Source organism: Puma concolor, chromosome E4, assembly GCF_028749965.1.
Source record: "Puma concolor isolate L17-30 chromosome E4, mPumCon1.1.hap2, whole genome shotgun sequence".
Taxonomy (NCBI): Eukaryota; Metazoa; Chordata; class Mammalia; order Carnivora; family Felidae; genus Puma; species Puma concolor.
In genome coordinates, this window is record NC_141683.1 from 70,802,391 (window position 1) to 70,828,283 (window position 25,893).

Below are 25,893 nucleotides of genomic sequence, written 5' to 3' on the forward strand. Positions count from 1 at the left end.
ACATCATGGATGTACCTAGATGGTATGAGGGTAAGTGAAATAAGTCAGACAGAGAAAGACAAATCCTATATGATTTCACTTCTGTGTAGAATGTAAAAAGGGGAATAAATGAACAAACAGAGCAAAAGCAGAAACAGACCCATAAATGCAGAGCTTTGACTCCTGCCAGAAGGGTGGGGAGGTGGGGGGATGGCAAAATGGGTGAAGGGGAGAGGGGAGTTCAGGGCTCCAGTTATAGAATGAATAAATCACAAGGCTCAAAGGTACAGCATAGGGAATCTAGTCAGTGGTATCGTAATGGCATCATACATTAACAGACGGGAGCTACGCTTATGGCGATCACAGGGAAACATCCAGAGTCGTTGCATCACATATTACATTGTGTGTCAGGTAGACCTCCGTTTAAGTAAACGTATCAAAGTTTAGGTTTCTATGTTATGAGTGGTAGTACTAACTAGAGATTGAAAGATTCAAAGTTCCCAAGGCCAACTTTGTTCCCACACTGGTCTTGCCTTATTTAGGTCCATAATAACTAGCAAGACATTCCAAGCCTTCAGGGGCATTCAGCTACCCAAGGACGGAGACTGTGATCAAAATGGTCCTGGGAGTTGTGCCTCTGTTTCTCTATACGCTGCCTGACTATTTTCTTCCCTATGAGCTCCCACTCCTACATCACTCTTCGGCACGGTTCTGTGGCATCCCCCAACCTTTCAATCTTTAGCCAATGAAGCCATACACTCCTACAACAAGGATGGGCTCAAATGACCGAGGGTAGGAGCCATGGCCTGCTCCTGGAGAACAAGCGAACTGGGAGTCTCAGTCATCCACACAGTCCCCTCAACATAGGCATGTTATCACCGATCCAGATGAAGCTCCCTTACTGATTTGACAAGTCAGTCCTACCCCTGCCCAGCCCTACAAGTACATGGGAAGGGCATCACAGATTTAGGAAAAGAGCTGGAGTGAGGAGACAGCTTGCCTTGGGCCATACATCCCTGATGTTCGGAAACTCCACCCCCCACCCCCAATTCCTTGAGAGGATCTAAGCTATCCTCCCTCAGTTGGGGTGGAAGTAGGGGATATCATATTTCTATTTGCTGTAAACAGACTCTTCCCAGCAGCTCAAATGATTTTTAATCTCTCTCATCAGAAAATCTGAGGTATGCTCGCACCTTCAATGAAACCAACACACACAAAAGCAGAAACCTGGTCACGACCCTCTTGAACACTCTATTTGAATATGCCTTACTAAACAACTCCCCTGATCCTGGGTCCTTCATTCCTGTCATTCACCTTTATCTCCCTTGGCATAAACCCCCATATTCTGACATCTTTTCTCAAACTCGTATTCCTAACCAACTCAGTGTTGTTCTCCTTGACACCTGGTCTCCTCTGATAATTCGATTCTTACCCTCCTTCATTGTATTCATTAGACCCACTCCCCAGCTTTCTATTATTAGAACAGATGCCTGCAAGACGAAGACAAAAAAGAAGGAAGGAAGGAAGGAAAGAAAGAAAACCAGAATTTAAATCGCATTTCTGTCACTTATCATATCCAAATAGGTCACTTCAATCTCCTTTGAGTTTCAAATTCTCCAGGGAAACACCAATGGGGCAAGGAGGTGAAACATAGGTTGACGTACCAGAGTGTGTTTTGAGGAATCAATGTCTGAGGTTCCCTAAATCCCGAGACCCTAAGTGCTTTTGATTTGGCCTCTGGAAAAATGGAGAGTCCTTAGCTGGCAGAAGTGGGGAAATTATTGGGAAAAAAAAAAAAGAAATACCAAGGAATCCAGAGAAGAAAGTCAAAAGGAAAAACACAGTACAAAAGGTCATGGGGGAAAAAAAAAAAAAAAAAAAACTCCAAAAAACCCAAAAAGCTTCCTAAACCACACAAGGGTACTAGCCCAAAGCGAAACCAGCCTGAGAACTTAGGCAACAGAGAATCATATAGCAATATCCTCAAAATAGAGAGTGAGTTTAATTAATGTAACATAGTCTGCAACTAGATATCCTTCCCTTACAGAAAACTCATTTGTCTCAAGAAGAGGGGATATCACTACATCTAAGGACTTGCCTGATGACATCTTGCTTATTATGTAAAAGCCTTGACACCATGGCCATAGCTGACATCCACCCTAAAATCTCAGATGGTAAAAACAAGGGACTAGTTACCACTGCACTAATGACTTTTGTTAGCACCAGTGGTCAAATATATGAGGCCAAATGCTTGGACTAACCTGGGTTCTTAAGCAAACCCTAAATTGGTGTTCCCACATCATTATCTTTGACATTCTGAGTTGATCTGCCCTAGGATCTGTATCTTCATCTCAGTGCTGCTGAGGAACCAGAGAATGGATGCGGAAGCTTCAAGGGCTGACGGGCAAAGCCCCTCAGCTACCCGTTAACTATGGAATCATGGTCGAGTCATCAACCTCCCTGAACCACAGTTGCCAAAGTAATAAAAAGTAGGCTACAATAACACAGCTACTTTGCAAAGCTGTACAATGACTATATAACTGAACAGATGGTACCCATAGGATATAGTGTCTGGTCCAGTGTAGAACACGCAACAACTGGTTTTGTTCTCTGCGTTCCCTTAGGAGACACGTGATTTTCAGTTCATTCATTCCCCTTCCTTTCCTTTCATTATCCGTTTCATTTCATTTCATTCCTTTATACTTTGAGAGTGAGTGCACACAGAAATCGGGAAAGATATCCCAAGGAGGCTGTCTGCGCAAAACTCGACGTGGGGCTTGAACTCACAAACCTGAGTTGAAGTCAAGAGTCATACCCTTGACCGACTGAGCCACCCGGGTGCCCCAGCAAATGTCATTTTTACAAATCCATAGCAACCCTACCTGGATATAGAATCTTCCTCAGCCTTCTTATCTGCTCCTAAAGAAGAAAGCAAAATACATGTTAAATCAACAATCGAAAAATAGAGGAAATTACAAGTGTACGGCTTATGATTTGTGAACAGTATTGCTTTGGGACCACACCTGGAAACCAGACTACACTGAATGGTAATTATCCCATTCGTAGGCTTAAAGCACTAAGAAATCTTACTTTCTCCTCTATATTGACCAAAAGCAAGAATGGGTTTTATCAGAATTTGACACCTACAGGGGAACTGATGTTTACAATGGCCATCACTGACCGACTCTATGGCACTGGAGGAAACTGGTATCGTTAGGAGAATGATTATCATGAGCGGACAATGTCAGACTGAAACTAGCATGATTTTTCTGGACTTCCACTCCTAGAGGAGTTGAAAGAGAGTATCTTTATTTTGCGGTAACACGGCAGAACGTCCCCAGCTCTTCAGCAGACACTCCTCAGTTTTAGGAGGAAACGCCCCCTCACAAAGTGTGCTCTATAGACATTGGACTTTGCAGCATGGCCAAACCATAGCAAACAGACTCTCCCTGGCCTTATTTCCATTGGCAAGGTAAGAAGGAAGGATTTGGCATTCCAGTTTGATATCGTTCTAACCTCTTGAGGCTGTCTCCTTCCATTGCTAGAGAGTCTATCTAGACCCACCGCACATCACAGAGGAGGACGATCCCAATGTGAGTGCTCTGTAGTGGTTCATGATGTCATTTTTCTCAACCCTCCCCATTAGGTGACACACATCTAGAGAAATCGTACTTTTTCATGGAAGGCAGAGGTCATCAGATCCTCTACTGATGAGCAACTAAACGAAACAAAGGGCAAAGAATAGCTTGAATGCCTACATTCAGTTACCAGGATATTTTCACTTTCTAAACATTCAAAGACATCCACTCTATGATTCGAACTATATGACACCTGGAAAGAGCAAGGCTATGGAGCTAAGGGTTGGGGTGAACGTAGGGATAAACGGGCACAGCACAGAGGACTTTTAAGGCAGTGGAACCCTTTCACACGATACCACAAAGGTGGATTCACATCATTACACATTTGTTAAAACTCATAGAATGTATAACACCAAGGCTGAACACTAATGCACATTAGAGACTTGGCCTCCAAATGAAGAGTTCGTGTCCGTAGAGAAGGCACCACTGTTGTCAGCGTGCCTGGGTGGCTCAGTTGGTTCAGCGTCCATGTCTGGATCTGAGCTCAGGTCATGATCTCACAGTTCATGGGATCAAGTCCTGCATCAGGTTCTGTGCTGACAGCACAGGATTCTTTCCCCCCTCTCCCTCTGCCCCTTGGCGGCTCACACGCATGCGTGCTCTCTCGCTCAAAACTGAACCAAGGAACTGAAAAAAAAAATCCTACTAAAAATGGACCACTGTCGTGCAAGATGTTAACAACAGGGGAGGCTAGGCGTGTATGGGAGCGTGGTATGGTATATGGAGACTCTCTGTACTTCCTAATATATTTTGCTCTGAACTTAAAGCTGATGTCAAAAATCAGGCTTATTAAATGTATGAAACAACAAAAACAACAAAATATGGTATCCATTGAAGCTACTCTTAGCCTATACTAACTCATGATACAGTCACCTTGAACATTAACACAGAGACCAAAGTAACACAACAGGGGTACTGTCTCCCATTTGGAAGTATGTGAAAATGCATAAACAAAACACAAAAATACAACAGTTATTTGTATACTTAGGCAAGAAAACAATTGAGGAATATGATCCGAAATCTTATACCTATAAACAGGGGTTCAGCACCATAGGAATCAAACCTGGGTTTTCCATATAATTAAGAGATTTTCATTCTAATTTTAAATCAAATATCATTATGTTGATCATACCTAAGAATCATAATGAAAGCTTAATCACATTAAAAAAAACGATTATAATGACCTAATATTGCCCTAGTAATTTTTACACAAATACCTACTTCATATGGATGATGAAACTGAAACCAGTACCATGGTAACCGTCATGTTACTTGCTAGTAAAACAAAATTTGAAGACACCACCAAAAATGACGTCAGGGCTATAATTCCTATGCAGAACAGATTTCATCCAGCAGGCCGAAGATGGCTACCCTCAGAACATCCTACTTGAATGACTGGCCCTTGGTTGTTCCCTGGGATCTTGGATTTAAGGAGGGTTCCCACCATTCCCTAGCTGGTTAAGTGTGGTTCACTGTGCCTAAGTGCTGCTACACTCAATGGGCTTAAGGCCGTACACTTGATTTCCTTTCTGGAAACCTGGAATTTTGGGACATGCTAAGGAGAAGATGCCTATGTGATTAGCATTTGATGAAAACCTCGGGCACTGAGTATCCATAAGCCTCGTACTGGCCCACAACATTTCACTTGTGCTGTCCTAATTTCATGCTGGAGGAATTTAGCACATCCTGCCAACTCCATAGAGAAAGGATTCCTGGAAGCCTGCGCTTGGTTTCCTCTGGCCTTCACCCCGTGCACCATTGCTCGGTGCTGATTGGCCTTTCTAGCCTGTCCCCATACCAATCCACACGCATGACTACAACTATATGCTGAGTCCTGTGAGCTCTTCTAGTGAATAATCAAATCTGGGTGTCACTGGGATGCCTCTAACACAACTGCTTTATGTGAAATTTTATTATTTGGGTTGATGTCTTACACGTGGTTACAGTCAGAAGGTTATGTCACAGAATACCTTTCCTGGAATCTCTTTTCTTGGTATTTGACTTGAAAATTCCTACATCCCTACATATCCATTTGAAGAAAGGTTTAAAAGGAATACATGAAATCATGATGTCAGAAAGTGTGAAACAAGCAACAATCTTATGTTACTCCGAAAAGAGAGAGAGAGAGAGAGAGAGAGAGAGAGAGCGCGCGCGCGCAAATCCTGGTGATTGCCCCTATGTTCTACCATATAAAAGTTCTCTGAAATATGAAAAATCAGTTAATTTTCTCCAACTACCTAGGACTTAGTTCATTTTTCTGGCAGATAGGAATCAAAGAAGTAACAGGGATCATTCCACAACAATCAGAACTGTCAGACAGAATACGAAAACCTACTACTGATTATAGTGTGCTTTTGTTTCTTTTCCTTATTTTCCTAGAACATTAAAAATATAGTTCACCTCCTAAAGGCAGTTATTGCCAAAATAATCAAAAGTCACAAATACGGCATCCAAAATGTCAGATGCGTTATCTTGATGTCTCCTTATGTGACCCTCCTTCCAATTCTCTTATTTTGCCCTAAAGGATACTACCGTATGAAGTACCCCCATTTTATATGGCATTAACGTATATACATTTATCGCTGACTACAAACGCTTATGTTCACCCATGGTAGTTAGCACATAACTCTGCATCATCAGCTAGGTCAGTCCTTAATGTCTTGCCAACAGTGAGGATAACAGTAAGAGTGGGAACATTTGGGGATACTACTCTGACAAATTCTGGTACGAGAAGCTCACCTGATAGTGTGGCTGCATTTCCAATAGTCTGCTCTTCCCTTTAAAGAACTAGTGTATTTTACCACCTTCCAGTAGAAACACCATACACACCGGCTTACTTTCCTTCATTTATTCCCTGTAGTCTCCGCCATTCACATGATTCCCTCTTTGGCTCTTCTCTTCTTTCCTGAGGTTCCTTGGGCCTTCCAGGGTCTTGAAAGGGAACTAGTCATTTAGCTCCTTTCGTGGCACTCTCAATTTAATCTGTTGCTGACACCACATACGATATGCAACTTACCTCCTTTTCACATCTCTTTCTCTTTCCTATGCACTTAACAGGCCGTTTTCTTTAGATATTAGAATATATCAGTATTCCTGTTTTATATCAACATTCTGTCAAATGACCTTTGAATAAAATACAGTTCTTACCTTCTGCTTGTCCATTTAATAGACTTTGTCTTTTCTGATCCACAGCTCCAGAGACACGAGGAACATATTTGTTGGGCTTCTCAGACATACTCTGTTAAAAGTAGCATCAGTAATGAGTTGCGTGAAGACTTCCTAAGCCTTTTCCAAGAAAATTTCTGAATTTATGATTTTAATAACAATCAGACTTACAAATCAGTAAAACGTATTGACCACCAAAACATTTAAATACAACACCTCATATATGCTCTCTTGATTCAGCGTCCCTTTGAATCTTCATTTGGCTATTGACTCTCTAAACTGATCATGGAAGGCCAGAATAAATACTTTCAAAGGCAGAAGCCTGGCTTGTATGCAGATGTCAAAAAGGAACTAGCAAAACACCTTCCTTTGCATTCCTGACCAAAATGAAAGGACATTTGAAATAAGTTTTGAAACAAAGTCTTTAAAAGTGTACTTGCTAGAAATGAAAACTGCTTCTAATAAAATGGCAGACATTTGTTTCAGTGTCAATTCATACCTCACATGATCAGAAACTTTGGAGTATATCATGTTGAGTATCAACAAAACACTGTTGTAGCTGCTGCTTCGTTTAGGTAAACAAAGGCTTGACCTTTTTCTTGACGAAAGAAGGGTTGGATCGAAGGGCAAAGTAGTAAGAAAAAACTTTTCTTAAAATTATGGTGAACTAGTAGCAGAAACCATGTAGATATAGGTATGGAACTCTTCACAATGTGTAGTAAGCATTCAAACGGCAAGTATAAGAACATGTATGTCTTAGTCACCTAAAATGTGCCAAGCACTCATTTCCCTAGGCACACTTTCTTTTTTACACACAACAATAATAATGATTATGATGATCGAGTGAGCCTTCCTACTTCTTGGTGACTCCAAGACATTGGAGTAAAATGATGATCCGTGGTCCTCTCTGTCCAGAATGTCCCTCGCCACGGTCTACACGACTGGTCCTTCTCATCTTTCACTTGGCACCTTTTGCCACTCTCAGATCTTTTCCGACTACCAAAATTCCCACTCCCACTCTCATCCTCATCCTCACTACAAACGCCCCCAATATTCTCTCAACTAACATTGTCCATTTCCTATCGATGAAGCCTTTATAGTGGCTTATAACGGATTGCTGTTGACTTACTTTTCTGCTCCGACCACAACAACCTACACCCTCCACTTGTACACTCAGTAGCTAACTCCTTGGTACGTACTCAGAATACAAGGACCAAGTAATTAAGGTCAAAACATTTACACTAATCTCACTGAGAAGATCTCAAAAGTACCAAATCACTATACCGTTGACCCTTGAACAAAGCAAGGGTTACGGGCTCTGATGGCCATGCACTCGAAAATCCACAAATATCTTTTGAAACCTCAAAACCAATTCAAAAAAACAAAAATTCCTACTGAATTTCCTACTTTAAAAGCAATTACACTTAGAAATCAAAAAGTATATATGTATTGAAATCCAGAACATTAAAGCAGAAGCGCTTGTATACGCTCTCTAGGTCTCATCTACCTTTTCGGCCTCATTTGGCCATTGACTCTGTACACTGAGCATGGGAGGTCAGGGTTAGGATAACGGAATGCTGAGCTTACCAACAATATACACAGTCGATTAATGCATGTTTTCCCCGTTATATGTATTACATACTGTATTCTTACACTATAAACTGAAGAAAAGGTTACTAAGAAAATCGTAAGGAAGGGGTGCTGGGTGGCCCTGTCGGTTCAGGGTCAGGCTCTTGACTTTGGCTCAGGTCATGATCTAGATTTCCTGAGTTCAACGCTGGCAGTCTGGAGCCCGATGAAGATTCTCTCTCTGCCCCCGCTTCCCTACTCACGTGCTCTGTCCTCTCTCTCTCTCCCAAAATAAATAATTAAAAAAAAAAAAAAAGAACAAGACGAAAAAGACAATCATAAGGAAGAGAAAATACAGGATGGTACTGTATTTATTGAAAAAAAAGTCTGTATGTATGTGGACTCCCACAGTCCAAACCCATCTTGTTCAAGGGTCCAATGTATACCTATATGATGTCTCCACTAAGAGTTTACTGGAACTTTTTATAGCCCCACATTAGAAAATCAAAAACCCATTCTAACTTTGCCATTCTTTTCTGGACACTAGGGCCATTTTGTTGGCCTTCGAACATCTTCCCATTGAAAACAAGCATTCTTGGGGGGCCTGGGTGACTTAGTCGATTAGGCACCCAACTTTGAAATTGCGAAAAGGAAAGTAAAAGGTGGAGGGAGGAGTTAAGATGGCAGGGGAGGGGATCAGCATTTCCCTTGTCCCTCAAACACAGCAGTTTTGAGGTCACAACACTTGGAATGCCAGGAATACAGGCTGCAGAGGGACAGAAAAATCTCCACAGGTGCAGAGTGAGCTTGGCGGGACAGAAGGGTGTGTATGCGAATTGGGAGAAATAAAATGGGCAGCACAGGCATGGAGTGGGGGAAGCCCTTTGGTGGAGAAACGAAAGGAAAGTAGAGAGAGAGGCTGTGGGAAGGGCCTTTGGATATGAGAAAGCCTGTCCGGACCACAGACCAAGGAGAGGTCCAGAGAGCCAGTTTCTACTTTGCAAAACCGCCTTAGAGGCTAAGAAACAGAATTTTCAAGGTGGCCAGACTTTCTCTAGACCAGAGCTACCACCTCCCATGCCTGGTGGGGAGGGAGCCGCCCCTAGGCTTGGTAGCAATCTCAGGGCTACACTGGGAGAGAACACCTTGAGTATGGTGGAAAGGGGAGGTATTGCCCTGCCCAAGGGAAAAAGACCGTGCAGGCACGAGCCAGAGGCCCTCTGTCCACTGGGCAGAGTGGCGCAACTCCACTACCAGGTCCGAGCAAAGCGGGATCCTACAGGGTTTTGAATCCCAGCTCAGTGCTCAGGTGGCACAGGGGACTGTGCAGCAAGGCAAGCCGGTTCCCCAGGCTATTCCGTGAGGATAGCCTAAACAGTGAGTTTTGAGACACCTCGTGTGGGCAGGAGAGATTGGGGCGTCGCCATTTCTCTCCCCACGACCAATATCGTGGGGCTTCAGGGAATGGACAGTGAGCCTCCGTGGAGGCAGGCCCTTTACACCAAACCCTGACTCTCTGTGCCTCGTAACTGCTTCTCTATAGGAGTGAGACTGACACTGATGGCACCAGACAGCCCCTCGTCTAGACCAGCACAGCCACCCGTCCCAGGCACCAATAGACAACTCTCCTCCGGTTTTCTATCTTAGTTTGTTTGTTTGTTTCTTTGTTTCTTTGTTTCTTTGTTTCTTTGTTTGTTTTCATTTGAGTTATTATTTTTTTGTCTTTCCTTTTCTTTTTTAATGTTTATTTCTTTATTTGGAGAGAGAGAGAGTGAGTGATCAAGCAGAAGACATACAGAGAGAGGGAGAGAGAGAATCCGAGCAGGATCCATGCTCTCACTGCAGGACCTGATGGGGGTTTCGAACCCACCAACAGCGACAACATGACGTGAGCCAAATTCAAGAGTCGGACGCTTCACCTACTCAGACACCCAGGCGCCCATCTTTTCTTTCCTTTGCTTTCCCTTTCTTCTCTTTTCCCTTGTTGCTCTTTCTACTCTCCTCTTTCCTCGCTCCCTTTGGAAACAGCCTAGAAGTGTCGAGTTGACGTCGGTCAAAGCTAATTATATATCTACATTTATCTATACATCTTAATATATACGTATATATCTATACATAGATTAGATAGATAGATAGATAGATAGATAGATTTTTTTCCTTTGTACCTCTGTTCTGGTTCTTTGTGTGTTGGATTGCGCATTTTCTCTATACTTTTATAGATCTCCTTCTTCATTTTCCTCCCTCTCTTTCTGGATTAAACCCTAGAGCTCCTTTGAGTCACTGGCTGGCCTTTTTTTCCACTCCTGTCATTTCTCTTTTTGTTTGGGCTAAGGATACTTCACCACCTTCTTCTCCTTTTTCCCAGGATTACGTCCACAAACAAATCAAAGCACACCTGGTGGAAGGCCCAAACCGCCACTCCAAGTAGCGGGAACAGTAGCCAAAGACACACCGAAAGAGTGCACACAACACACTCCAAAAACATTTGTTCAACTGCCAGGCCCTGGACCGTGCAGGAGCTCTTTTTAATATAGTAGTACTCGCAGGTGTGGGACACAGAACAAGCTATTAACACACATAAAGGGCAGGAATCGAGCCAAAACGACGAAATCGAAGAATTCTCCTCGAAAACATTCCGGGAAGAAAGGACAGCCAGAGAAGGGCTCAAAAGACAGAGAAACAATATATGTGAGCACATTTTTGGAATGACACTCATAAGACGCATAGTTGCACTTGAAACCACGCACAGAAGACAGCAGACAATCTAGTGCTTCAGAGATCAAGGACCTAAGGAATCGTCACGATGAACGCTGAAAATGAAATGGTGTAAAGGAGATACAAAGTAACCTAGATGCAGTGACAGCAAGGACGGGAGAAGCAGCAGACAGAATCGGTGAACAGAAGATCCAATGGTGGACAACGATGAAGCAGAGAAAGGAAAGGAACGAAATGACTAGATCACGAGGCAGGTACTAGAGACCGACGTGATTCGGTGAGATAAATATTAGCCACATCCTACGAGTCCCAGAAGAAGAAGAGTGAGAGAGAGGGGCAGAAGGTTTTTTTGAACAACTTATAGCTGAGAGCTTCCCTCATCTGGGGAAGGAAACGGGCATGCAAGTCCTGGCGGCACAGAGAATTCCTTTCCAAATCAACAAACCCAGGTCAACACCACGACATGCCATAGCGAAACTGGAAAAGTACAAGATAAGGAGAGGATTCTGAAAGCAGCTAGGGACAAACGGGTCTTATTCGACAAGGCAAGACACATAAGGGTAGCAAGAGACCTGTCCAAAGAACCTTGGCAGGGCACAAGGGAGGGGTAGGAAATGGTCAATGTGCTGAATGGGAACATCTGCGGTGAAGAATCCCTTCCCCAGCAAGGCTGTCATTTAGAATAGAAAGAGAGAGAAATGCTTTCCCAGACACACAAACCCTAATGGAGTTCATGACCACTAAACCAGCCCCACAGGAGATCCTAAAGGGCGACTCTGTGAGTGGAAAGCAGCAGAGACTACAAAGGAACAGAGGCCTCACCAACAGCATGTAACCTTCAGATAACACAATGACACTAAATCCATATGTTTAATCACTCTGAATGTGAATGGACTCAATGCCCCAATCAAAAGACACAGGGAATCAGAATGGGTAAAACACAAAACAAAACCAAAGAACAAGATCCATCTATATGTTGTCAACAAGACACTGATTTTAGACCCCAGGACACCTCCAGATTCAAAGTGAAGGTATGGCGAACCATCTATCATGCTACTAGAAGTCAAAAGAAAGCTGGAGTTGACACACTTCCACCAGAAAGACTAGATTTTAAACCGGAGACTGTAGTAACAGATTCAGAAGGGCACTGGGTCATAATTAAGGTCATAATTAAGGCATGGGTCCTCTAGCCATCAAGAGGAGCTAAGACTTGCAAATGTTTATGGCCCCAAAGTGAAACGCCCACACATATGAATCGATTAATCACAAACATGATTAAATGTATACATACAAATACCATGATTGTAGACGACTTTAAGACTCCACTCATGGCAATAGGCGTATCGTCAAGGCAGAAAATCAGTACGGAAACACAGATCCAATGTGTCATTGGACCAGATGTATTCAGATATACCTAGATATATATTGGCCTCATATATATGCATTTATATACATGGATATCAACACCGATATATTAAGATCTTTTCATCCAACGGCAGTAGAACGCACATTCTTCTTAAGTGCACATAGAACATTCTCCAATGACTCCAAGTGACATCCTGGGTCTCAAAACAGCCCTCCACAAATATAAAAGGCCTGAGATCATACCTTGCATATTGTCAGATCACAACAACGAGCACTTGCTCATTCTTTCTCTCTCTCCCTCCCTTTCCAAGAGAAATACAAACATTTCAAAAACATTTAGCTCAGCACCTTCCAAGAAAGAGAAAAACAAGCATAATAAACCTTGTGGGGCAATGAGTCCTGGATGGAAACCACACACACACAGTAGAATTCCATAACCAATATGTTGACAATGGAGTTGACAGAAAGTGATGTACTAAAAGAACAGACACTAAAGAAATAGCTTCTGCAAGGACAAATTAGGGTAAGGGTAAACCATTAAAAAAGAGCCTGGTGCGGGGAACACGTATGTGGCACAGTCAGTTCAGCATCCACCTTCAGCTCATGAGTCATGATCTCACGGGTTGTGGGTTTCAGCCCCACGTTGAGCTCTGTGTTGACAGCTCGGAGCCTGCAGCCTGCTTTGGTTCTGTGTCTCCCTCTGTCTCTGCCCCTACCCCGCTTGCACTCTGTGTCTCTCTCTGTCTCAAAAATACATAAACTTTAAAAAAATTTTAAAAATACCATAAAAAGCATGGGGGGAGAAGAGGGAAAAAGAAAAAAAAAAACAAAAAACACATGACCAATCAATCAAGAATGAGCCTAAGACAAAAAAGAAAAGGAACAATGTGAGCAAAAGAAGGTAAATGGAAACAACACACATTTTTCAACAGGTACATAAGTAGGATTGGGAATATACTATGAACAATAGTCTCTTTTAAACCTTTTAAAAATATATGTCTCTCTCTATGAGTGTGTATATATATATGTGTGTGTGTGTGTATGTGTACATATATATGTATACATGTGTGTGTGTATATATATATAAGTGTAAATATATATGTGTATATAACTGTATATTATATATATATCTCTATCTCTATCTATACCTATCTCTCTATCTATATCTATATCCATCTATCTATCTATCTATCTATCTATCTATCTATCTATCTAATATTTATGTAAAAGAGAGGCTTTGATTCACAGTATATCCCTAATAATACTGACTCTTATCACTCTACAGTTATCTGGTTATAAATGCTGTAATAAAGAATTTAAGTTTTTTCACTATAAATAAACTGTTCAATTCCTGGCATCTATCGCTTCCGAAAAGCTAGAAATTATTACTAGACTAACAAAAGAACAGACAAAGAGAGGTTTCTAATACGTCAACATTCACTATGGAGAAAGAATTGGGAATGAGAATTCTAGGAAGAAATGGGAACCTTCAAAGGATGTGTGTAATGGGACACAGATGGGGTTACACAAACAAAGGCTGAGGACTTTTTCTCTGCAAATTTCAGCTCACAATAGGAGGATACTAAAAATATACTGTAACCTTCTTTCTTATGTAACTCCTGATTTCCTCAATAGAATTCATTTGCGTTTATACATGTTAAACACTAAAACGGAATATAAACTGAAGCCTGACTTTTTAAATTCACATATTTAATTGTGATATATCATGCGTATTTTGTTCCTTTTCAAACTCCATTCTACGGAATTCCATTTCCCTACTCATTTATTCCCATTCAAAAACCATGACATTGCTTCTTCCAAGCAAGACGTTATTCTAGGAGCTCCAGGCGTCTGACAAGTGTGTTTCCTAACCTCCAGGAGCTTATCATGACTGAGGGGCTTTGAAATGAATACTGAAATAAATATCAGATGTCTGAAACTTTAAATTTTAGAATCTGACACAAGGACTAGGAGGAGATAGTGTTCAAAGCTAGAATACGAAAGATTTCTGAAATCAGAAATTTGACAACTTGGCTATGAAGAGCCTCTGCTCATAGAGCTACTCTTCTCAGCAAAATACGTATTCTTCAGGGAGATGCACAATTTTAACTTACTCTTCATGCAGTTATTTGAAAACTACAGGAGGACACCTTTGTAAGGTAAATGTTGAGAAATAATGTAAGCATCTAAATTTCTACATTTTCTAATATTATTTTAGTCTAAATGTAGAACAAAGGATAGAGCCAAAGGAAAATCCTGTATGTCACCAAAATAAAACTTGCCCGGGGCCGGGGTGGGGGTGGGGGCAACCTACAATAGATACTTGGACCCTATCAGGTTTCATTTAGGCATGAGTAGTATCAGTCATGTTACTATCACAGTAAGAATCCTTATCCTTAAGCAAATGTCATATTGCCTCCATGATGGGAAAGCTTTTCCCAATATCATATGACGGTCATTATATATTTTCCAGCCCATTCTTTGATCAGCCTCCACCTGTAGGATTTACCAAAGTACAACAAAACAAAACAAAACAAAACATTCAACGCGTCATGTATCTGTAAAGTGGTTTGTTCTTGCTAACTTTCCATGACACACATGAAATGATGATACACAGGCTCCTCTTAAATTTTCAGAGTAAATAAGGGAGAAAACTCAATTCAGAGCAGGAAAGTGAGTTTCACAGGAGGGTACTTTACCTTGGTACCAAAATCTAAGACTTGGCTAGATGATGTAGGCCATGAATCATCAGGACCAGGTTTGTCGGAAAGCCTTGAGAGCAAAAAAAATACAAGAAAAACATGTTCATTCATTTACAAACAAAATTTTAAAAAGTTCAGGGAAAGGTCGCCTATCTGTTTATTCCACGAAGTTTCTTGGTATCATTAACATTGGCCTCTGGTTTTTTCATTAAGTTTTATTTTAATGCCAGTAATAGCAACATCCAGAGTTATATTAGTTTAAGTTGTACAATATAGTGATTCACCAACTCCATACTCACCCCGTGCTCATCATGACAAGGGCACTCCTTCATCCCCATCATCTCTTTCACCCCTCCCACCACTCACCTCCACTCCGCAACCAGCCGTTTCTTCTCTGCAGTTAAGAGCCTATTTCTTGGTTTGTCTCCCCTTTTGTTTCCTCCCTTTGCTCGTTTGTTGTTTCTTAAGTGCTACATGAGTAAAATCATATGGCATGTGTCTTTCCCTGACTTTGCTTACCATACTACACTCAGGCTCCATCCAGGTGATTGCAAATGCCAAGATTTCATTGTTTTATGATTAAAATTACAGTATGTGTGTGTGTCTTTGTGTGTGTGTGTGTGTGTGTGTGTGTGTGTATACATACACACACACATACATTCATATAGGGCTTCTTCTTGGTTCACTCAGCTGTCAAAGGACGCTTGCGCTGGCTGTTGGAAATAATGCTGCAATAAACACGGGAGTGTGTGTGTCCCGTGGAATTCGTGTTTTTGTATTCTCTTGGGTAGTATCCAGTAGTGCAATTACTGGATCATAGGAGAGTTCTGGTTTTAACTTTCTGAGGAACCTCCATACTGTTTTCCACAGGGGCCACCCCCATTTGCATTTCCACCAACGGTGCAAGAGGTTTCCTTTGTCTCCACATCCTCGCAAACACTTGCTTCTTGTGTCTTGGAGTGTAGCCATTCTGACAGGTGTGACGTGGTATCTCGTTGTAGTTTGGGGGAGCATCTTTTCATGTGTCTGTTGACCATCTGTATGTTGTCTTTGGAAAAGTGTCTGGTTATGTCTACTGCTCATGTGTAAACTGGGCTTTTTTTGGACGGGGGTGATGTTGACATGTATCCATTTTTTAGACATTGTGGATACTAACCCTTTACTGGATTTGCAAAACATTTCCAAATTTGTTCTCCCATTCCAGAGGTTGCCTTTCAGTTTTGACGGTTTCCTTCACTGTGCAAAAGCTTCGTAGGTTGATATAGTCCCCAAACTTTATTCTTGCTTTATTTCCCTTGGCTCAAGAGACATAACTAGTAAAATGTGCCTACAGCCAAAGTCAGAGAAATGACGGCCTGTGCTCTCTTCAAGGATTTTCTTTTTTTTTTTTTTTTTTTTTTTTTTTTTATGGTTTCAAATCTCACACTTAGGTGTTTAATTCATTTCGAGTTTATTTGTGTGTATGGTACAGAAATTGGTCCAGGTTCATTCTTTGGCATGTGGCTTGTCCAGTTTTCCCAACACCATTTGGTGAAGAGAATGCCTTTTCCCCACTGGATAGTCTTTCCTGTTTGTAGAAGACGAACTGACCATACAGTGGTGGATATATGTCTGGGTTTGCGGTTCTATTCCACTGAGCTCTAAGGCTATTTTGTACGCCAGTACCCACCATACTGTTTGGATTACTACAGCTTTGGAATAGAACTTGAAAGCTGAGATTGCGATACCTCCAGGGTTCCTCGTTTTCAACATTGCTTTGGCCATTCAAGGTCTTTTGTGGTTGTACACAACGTTTAGGCTTGTTTGTCTAGCTCTGTGACAAATGCTGTTGGTATGGTGACAGGGATTGCATGACATCTGTAGATGGCTTTGGGTAGTGTAGACACTTTAAAAATATGTATTCTTCCCATCTGTGAGCATCGGATGTCTTTCTCTTTCTTTCCGTCACCTTCAATTTCTTTCATCAGTGTTTTACGGTTTCCAGAGTACAGGTCTTTCACAATTTGGACCCTGTTTTAAAAAAAAGCTTTCTGTTCTCTATTTGGCCTGGACCTCTCCTAACCTGTGAAATCTCCAGGAAAGACCCAGTCTGAGTTTCCATAACCAAATGTGACAGGCAGACAATGCTCTGAAATGGTTGAAAATGAAATGTGTAAACGTTACCACAATGACTTCTCCCCTCACATCTGTCAGAATGGCTCAGTTTCAACACACAGGAAACAACAAGGGTTGCTCAGGGTGTGGAGGAAAAAGAACCCTTGGGCACCGGTCATGGGATATAAATTGGTATCGCCACAGTGAAAGCCACTATGGAGGGGCCTCAATGAATTAAAAACACAAATACCATAGGATCCAGTGATTCCACTACTGGGTATTTATTTACCCAAGGCAAATGGAAATACTAATTTGAAAAGATATATGCACCCCTATCTTTACTATGGCATTATTTACAATAGACAAGATACGGAAGCAACCCAAGTGTCCACCAATACATGAAGAGACCACACACACACAAGCACATACACACACACACACGCACACACACAAACACACACACACACTGAAATATTACACAGCTATAAATGAGAATGAGATCCTGCCATCTGCAACATCATGGATGTACCTAGATGGTATGAGGGTAAGTGAAATAAGTCAGACAGAGAAAGACAAATCCTATATGATTTCACTTCTGTGTAGAATGTAAAAAGGGGAATAAATGAACAAACAGAGCAAAAGCAGAAACAGACCCATAAATGCAGAGCTTTGACTCCTGCCAGAAGGGTGGGGAGGTGGGGGGATGGCAAAATGGGTGAAGGGGAGAGGGGAGTTCAGGGCTCCAGTTATAGAATGAATAAATCACAAGGCTCAAAGGTACAGCATAGGGAATCTAGTCAGTGGTATCGTAATGGCATCATACATTAACAGACGGGAGCTACGCTTATGGCGATCACAGGGAAACATCCAGAGTCGTTGCATCACATATTACATTGTGTGTCAGGTAGACCTCCGTTTAAGTAAACGTATCAAAGTTTAGGTTTCTATGTTATGAGTGGTAGTACTAACTAGAGATTGAAAGATTCAAAGTTCCCAAGGCCAACTTTGTTCCCACACTGGTCTTGCCTTATTTAGGTCCATAATAACTAGCAAGACATTCCAAGCCTTCAGGGGCATTCAGCTACCCAAGGACGGAGACTGTGATCAAAATGGTCCTGGGAGTTGTGCCTCTGTTTCTCTATACGCTGCCTGACTATTTTCTTCCCTATGAGCTCCCACTCCTACATCACTCTTCGGCACGGTTCTGTGGCATCCCCCAACCTTTCAATCTTTAGCCAATGAAGCCATACACTCCTACAACAAGGATGGGCTCAAATGACCGAGGGTAGGAGCCATGGCCTGCTCCTGGAGAACAAGCGAACTGGGAGTCTCAGTCATCCACACAGTCCCCTCAACATAGGCATGTTATCACCGATCCAGATGAAGCTCCCTTACTGATTTGACAAGTCAGTCCTACCCCTGCCCAGCCCTACAAGTACATGGGAAGGGCATCACAGATTTAGGAAAAGAGCTGGAGTGAGGAGACAGCTTGCCTTGGGCCATACATCCCTGATGTTCGGAAACTCCACCCCCCACCCCCAATTCCTTGAGAGGATCTAAGCTATCCTCCCTCAGTTGGGGTGGAAGTAGGGGATATCATATTTCTATTTGCTGTAAACAGACTCTTCCCAGCAGCTCAAATGATTTTTAATCTCTCTCATCAGAAAATCTGAGGTATGCTCGCACCTTCAATGAAACCAACACACACAAAAGCAGAAACCTGGTCACGACCCTCTTGAACTCTCTATTTGAATATGCCTTACTAAACAACTCCCCTAATCCTGGGTCCTTCATTCCTGTCATTCACCTTTATCTCCCTTGGCATAAACCCCCATATTCTGACATCTTTTCTCAAACTCGTATTCCTAACCAACTCAGTGTTGTTCTCCTTGACACCTGGTCTCCTCTGATAATTCGATTCTTACCCTCCTTCATTGTATTCATTAGACCCACTCCCCAGCTTTCTATTATTAGAACAGATGCCTGCAAGACGAAGACAAAAAAGAAGGAAGGAAGGAAGGAAAGAAAGAAAACCAGAATTTAAATCGCATTTCTGTCACTTATCATATCCAAATAGGTCACTTCAATCTCCTTTGAGTTTCAAATTCTCCAGGGAAACACCAATGGGGCAAGGAGGTGAAACATAGGTTGACGTACCAGAGTGTGTTTTGAGGAATCAATGTCTGAGGTTCCCTAAATCCCGAGACCCTAAGTGCTTTTGATTTGGCCTCTGGAAAAATGGAGAGTCCTTAGCTGGCAGAAGTGGGGAAATTATTGGGAAAAAAAAAAGAAATACCAAGGAATCCAGAGAAGAAAGTCAAAAGGAAAAACACAGTACAAAAGGTCATGGGGGAAAAAAAAAAAAAAAACTCCAAAAAACCCAAAAAGCTTCCTAAACCACACAAGGGTACTAGCCCAAAGCGAAACCAGCCTGAGAACTTAGGCAACAGAGAATCATATAGCAATATCCTCAAAATAGAGAGTGAGTTTAATTAATGTAACATGGTCTGCAACTAGATATCCTTCCCTTACAGAAAACTCATTTGTCTCAAGAAGAGGGGATATCACTACATCTAAGGACTTGCCTGATGACATCTTGCTTATTATGTAAAAGCCTTGACACCATGGCCATAGCTGACATCCACCCTAAAATCTCAGATGGTAAAAACAAGGGACTAGTTACCACTGCACTAATGACTTTTGTTAGCACCAGTGGTCAAATATATGAGGCCAAATGCTTGGACTAACCTGGGTTCTTAAGCAAACCCTAAATTGGTGTTCCCACATCATTATCTTTGACATTCTGAGTTGATCTGCCCTAGGATCTGTATCTTCATCTCAGTGCTGCTGAGGAACCAGAGAATGGATGCGGAAGCTTCAAGGGCTGACGGGCAAAGCCCCTCAGCTACCCGTTAACTATGGAATCATGGTCGAGTCATCAACCTCCCTGAACCACAGTTGCCAAAGTAATAAAAAGTAGGCTACAATAACACAGCTACTTTGCAAAGCTGTACAATGACTATATAACTGAACAGATGGTACCCATAGGATATAGTGTCTGGTCCAGTGTAGAACACGCAACAACTGGTTTTGTTCTCTGCGTTCCCTTAGGAGACACATGATTTTCGGTTCATTCATTCCCCTTCCTTTCCTTTCATTATCCGTTTCATTTCATTTCATTCCTTTATACTTTGAGAGTGAGTGCACACAGAAATCGGGAAAGATATCCCAAGGAGGCTGTCTGCGCAAAACTCGACGTGGGGCTTGAACTCACAAACCTGAGTTGAAGTCAAGAGTCATACCCTTGACCGACTGAGCCACCCGGGTGCCCCAGCAAATGTCATTTTTACAAATCCATAGCAACCCTACCTGGATATAGAATCTTCCTCAGCCTTCTTATCTGCTCCTAAAGAAGAAAGCAAAATACATGTTAAATCAACAATCGAAAAATAGAGGAAATTACAAGTGTACGGCTTATGATTTGTGAACAGTATTGCTTTGGGACCACACCTGGAAACCAGACTACACTGAATGGTAATTATCCCATTCGTAGGCTTAAAGCACTAAGAAATCTTACTTTCTCCTCTATATTGACCAAAAGCAAGAATGGGTTTTATCAGAATTTGACACCTACAGGGGAACTGATGTTTACAATGGCCATCACTGACCGACTCTATGGCACTGGAGGAAACTGGTATCGTTAGGAGAATGATTATCATGAGCGGACAATGTCAGACTGAAACTAGCATGATTTTTCTGGACTTCCACTCCTAGAGGAGTTGAAAGAGAGTATCTTTATTTTGCGGTAACACGGCAGAACGTCCCCAGCTCTTCAGCAGACACTCCTCAGTTTTAGGAGGAAACGCCCCCTCACAAAGTGTGCTCTATAGACATTGGACTTTGCAGCATGGCCAAACCATAGCAAACAGACTCTCCCTGGCCTTATTTCCATTGGCAAGGTAAGAAGGAAGGATTTGGCATTCCAGTTTGATATCGTTCTAACCTCTTGAGGCTGTCTCCTTCCATTGCTAGAGAGTCTATCTAGACCCACCGCACATCACAGAGGAGGACGATCCCAATGTGAGTGCTCTGTAGTGGTTCATGATGTCATTTTTCTCAACCCTCCCCATTAGGTGACACACATCTAGAGAAATCGTACTTTTTCATGGAAGGCAGAGGTCATCAGATCCTCTACTGATGAGCAACTAAACGAAACAAAGGGCAAAGAATAGCTTGAATGCCTACATTCAGTTACCAGGATATTTTCACTTTCTAAACATTCAAAGACATCCACTCTATGATTCGAACTATATGACACCTGGAAAGAGCAAGGCTATGGAGCTAAGGGTTGGGGTGAACGTAGGGATAAACGGGCACAGCACAGAGGACTTTTAAGGCAGTGGAACCCTTTCACACGATACCACAAAGGTGGATTCACATCATTACACATTTGTTAAAACTCATAGAATGTATAACACCAAGGCTGAACACTAATGCACATTAGAGACTTGGCCTCCAAATGAAGAGTTCGTGTCCGTAGAGAAGGCACCACTGTTGTCAGCGTGCCTGGGTGGCTCAGTTGGTTCAGCGTCCATGTCTGGATCTGAGCTCAGGTCATGATCTCACAGTTCATGGGATCAAGTCCTGCATCAGGTTCTGTGCTGACAGCACAGGATTCTTTCTCCCCTCTCCCTCTGCCCCTTGGCGGCTCACACGCATGCGTGCTCTCTCGCTCAAAACTGAACCAAGGAACTGAAAAAAAAAAAATCCTACTAAAAATGGACCACTGTCGTGCAAGATGTTAACAACAGGGGAGGCTAGGCGTGTACGGGAGCGTGGTATGGTATATGGAGACTCTCTGTACTTCCTAATATATTTTGCTCTGAACTTAAAGCTGATGTCAAAAATCAGGCTTATTAAATGTATGAAACAACAAAAACAACAAAATATGGTATCCATTGAAGCTACTCTTAGCCTATACTAACTCATGATACAGTCACCTTGAACATTAACACAGAGACCAAAGTAACACAACAGGGGTACTGTCTCCCATTTGGAAGTATGTGAAAATGCATAAACAAAACACAAAAATACAACAGTTATTTGTATACTTAGGCAAGAAAACAATTGATGAATATGATCCGAAATCTTATACCTATAAACAGGGGTTCAGCACCATAGGAATCAAACCTGGGTTTTCCATATAATTAAGAGATTTTCATTCTAATTTTAAATCAAATATCATTATGTTGATCATACCTAAGAATCATAATGAAAGCTTAATCACATTAAAAAAAACGATTATAATGACCTAATATTGCCCTAGTAATTTTTACACAAATACCTACTTCATATGGATGATGAAACTGAAACCAGTACCATGGTAACCGTCATGTTACTTGCTAGTAAAACAAAATTTGAAGACACCACCAAAAATGACGTCAGGGCTATAATTCCTATGCAGAACAGATTTCATCCAGCAGGCCGAAGATGGCTACCCTCAGAACATCCTACTTGAATGACTGGCCCTTGGTTGTTCCCTGGGATCTTGGATTTAAGGAGGGTTCCCACCATTCCCTAGCTGGTTAAGTGTGGTTCACTGTGCCTAAGTGCTGCTACACTCAATGGGCTTAAGGCCGTACACTTGATTTCCTTTCTGGAAACCTGGAATTTTGGGACATGCTAAGGAGAAGATGCCTATGTGATTAGCATTTGATGAAAACCTCGGGCACTGAGTATCCATAAGCCTCGTACTGGCCCACAACATTTCACTTGTGCTGTCCTAATTTCATGCTGGAGGAATTTAGCACATCCTGCCAACTCCATAGAGAAAGGATTCCTGGAAGCCTGCGCTTGGTTTCCTCTGGCCTTCACCCCGTGCACCATTGCTCGGTGCTGATTGGCCTTTCTAGCCTGTCCCCATACCAATCCACACGCATGACTACAACTATATGCTGAGTCCTGTGAGCTCTTCTAGTGAATAATCAAATCTGGGTGTCACTGGGATGCCTCTAACACAACTGCTTTATGTGAAATTTTATTATTTGGGTTGATGTCTTACACGTGGTTACAGTCAGAAGGTTATGTCACAGAATACCTTTCCTGGAATCTCTTTTCTTGGTATTTGACTTGAAAATTCCTACATCCCTACATATCCATTTGAAGAAAGGTTTAAAAGGAATACATGAAATCATGATGTCAGAAAGTGTGAAACAAGCAACAATCTTATGTTACTCCGAAAAGAGAGAGAGAGAGAGAGAGAGAGAGAGAGAGAGAGAGAGAGCGCGCGCGCGCAAATCCTGGTGATTGCCCCTATGTTCTACCATATAAAAGTTCTCTGAAATATGAAAAATCAGTTAATTTTCTCCAACTACCTAGGACTTAGTTCATTTTTCTGGCAGATAGGAATCAAAGAAGTAACAGGGATCATTCCACAACAATCAGAACTGTCAGACAGAATACGAAAACCTACTACTGATTATAGTGTGCTTTTGTTTCTTTTCCTTATTTTCCTAGAACATTAAAAATATAGTTCACCTCCTAAAGGCAGTTATTGCCAAAATAATCAAAAGTCACAAATACGGCATCCAAAATGTCAGATGCGTTATCTTGATGTCTCCTTATGTGACCCTCCTTCCAATTCTCTTATTTTGCCCTAAAGGATACTACCGTATGAAGTACCCCCATTTTATATGGCATTAACGTATATACATTTATCGCTGACTACAAACGCTTATGTTCACCCATGGTAGTTAGCACATAACTCTGCATCATCAGCTAGGTCAGTCCTTAATGTCTTGCCAACAGTGAGGATAACAGTAAGAGTGGGAACATTTGGGGATACTACTCTGACAAATTCTGGTACGAGAAGCTCACCTGATAGTGTGGCTGCATTTCCAATAGTCTGCTCTTCCCTTTAAAGAACTAGTGTATTTTACCACCTTCCAGTAGAAACACCATACACACCGGCTTACTTTCCTTCATTTATTCCCTGTAGTCTCCGCCATTCACATGATTCCCTCTTTGGCTCTTCTCTTCTTTCCTGAGGTTCCTTGGGCCTTCCAGGGTCTTGAAAGGGAACTAGTCATTTAGCTCCTTTCGTGGCACTCTCAATTTAATCTGTTGCTGACACCACATACGATATGCAACTTACCTCCTTTTCACATCTCTTTCTCTTTCCTATGCACTTAACAGGCCGTTTTCTTTAGATATTAGAATATATCAGTATTCCTGTTTTATATCAACATTCTGTCAAATGACCTTTGAATAAAATACAGTTCTTACCTTCTGCTTGTCCATTTAATAGACTTTGTCTTTTCTGATCCACAGCTCCAGAGACACGAGGAACATATTTGTTGGGCTTCTCAGACATACTCTGTTAAAAGTAGCATCAGTAATGAGTTGCGTGAAGACTTCCTAAGCCTTTTCCAAGAAAATTTCTGAATTTATGATTTTAATAACAATCAGACTTACAAATCAGTAAAACGTATTGACCACCAAAACATTTAAATACAACACCTCATATATGCTCTCTTGATTCAGCGTCCCTTTGAATCTTCATTTGGCTATTGACTCTCTAAACTGATCATGGAAGGCCAGAATAAATACTTTCAAAGGCAGAAGCCTGGCTTGTATGCAGATTTCAAAAAGGAACTAGCAAAACACCTTCCTTTGCATTCCTGACCAAAATGAAAGGACATTTGAAATAAGTTTTGAAACAAAGTCTTTAAAAGTGTACTTGCTAGAAATGAAAACTGCTTCTAATAAAATGGCAGACATTTGTTTCAGTGTCAATTCATACCTCACATGATCAGAAACTTTGGAGTATATCATGTTGAGTATCAACAAAACACTGTTGTAGCTGCTGCTTCGTTTAGGTAAACAAAGGCTTGACCTTTTTCTTGACGAAAGAAGGGTTGGATCGAAGGGCAAAGTAGTAAGAAAAAACTTTTCTTAAAATTATGGTGAACTAGTAGCAGAAACCATGTAGATATAGGTATGGAACTCTTCACAATGTGTAGTAAGCATTCAAACGGCAAGTATAAGAACATGTATGTCTTAGTCACCTAAAATGTGCCAAGCACTCATTTCCCTAGGCACACTTTCTTTTTTACACACAACAATAATAATGATTATGATGATCGAGTGAGCCTTCCTACTTCTTGGTGACTCCAAGACATTGGAGTAAAATGATGATCCGTGGTCCTCTCTGTCCAGAATGTCCCTCGCCACGGTCTACACGACTGGTCCTTCTCATCTTTCACTTGGCACCTTTTGCCACTCTCAGATCTTTTCCGACTACCAAAATTCCCACTCCCACTCTCATCCTCATCCTCACTACAAACGCCCCCAATATTCTCTCAACTAACATTGTCCATTTCCTATCGATGAAGCCTTTATAGTGGCTTATAACGGATTGCTGTTGACTTACTTTTCTGCTCCGACCACAACAACCTACACCCTCCACTTGTACACTCAGTAGCTAACTCCTTGGTACGTACTCAGAATACAAGGACCAAGTAATTAAGGTCAAAACATTTACACTAATCTCACTGAGAAGATCTCAAAAGTACCAAATCACTATACCGTTGACCCTTGAACAAAGCAAGGGTTACGGGCTCTGATGGCCATGCACTCGAAAATCCACAAATATCTTTTGAAACCTC

General features: G+C 41.8%; 1 protein-coding gene across 2 annotated transcripts in view; it reads right to left on the minus strand.

The window, feature by feature from the left end:
- Window positions 1-25,893, minus strand: part of LOC147572807 (ankyrin repeat domain-containing protein 26-like) — a 626,452-nt gene that overhangs the window by 214,679 nt on the left and 385,880 nt on the right. The window contains exon 26 of one of the 2 annotated variants that reach the window (XM_086693295.1): window positions 24,453-24,602. The exons of the other annotated variant lie outside the window; for it this stretch is intronic. Within the exon in view, the coding sequence (XP_086549421.1) occupies window positions 24,468-24,602 (135 nt within the window). The 3' untranslated portion in view covers window positions 24,453-24,467. Of the gene's footprint in view, window positions 1-24,452; window positions 24,603-25,893 lie in introns of those variants that run through there. 2 annotated transcript variants of the gene reach the window in all.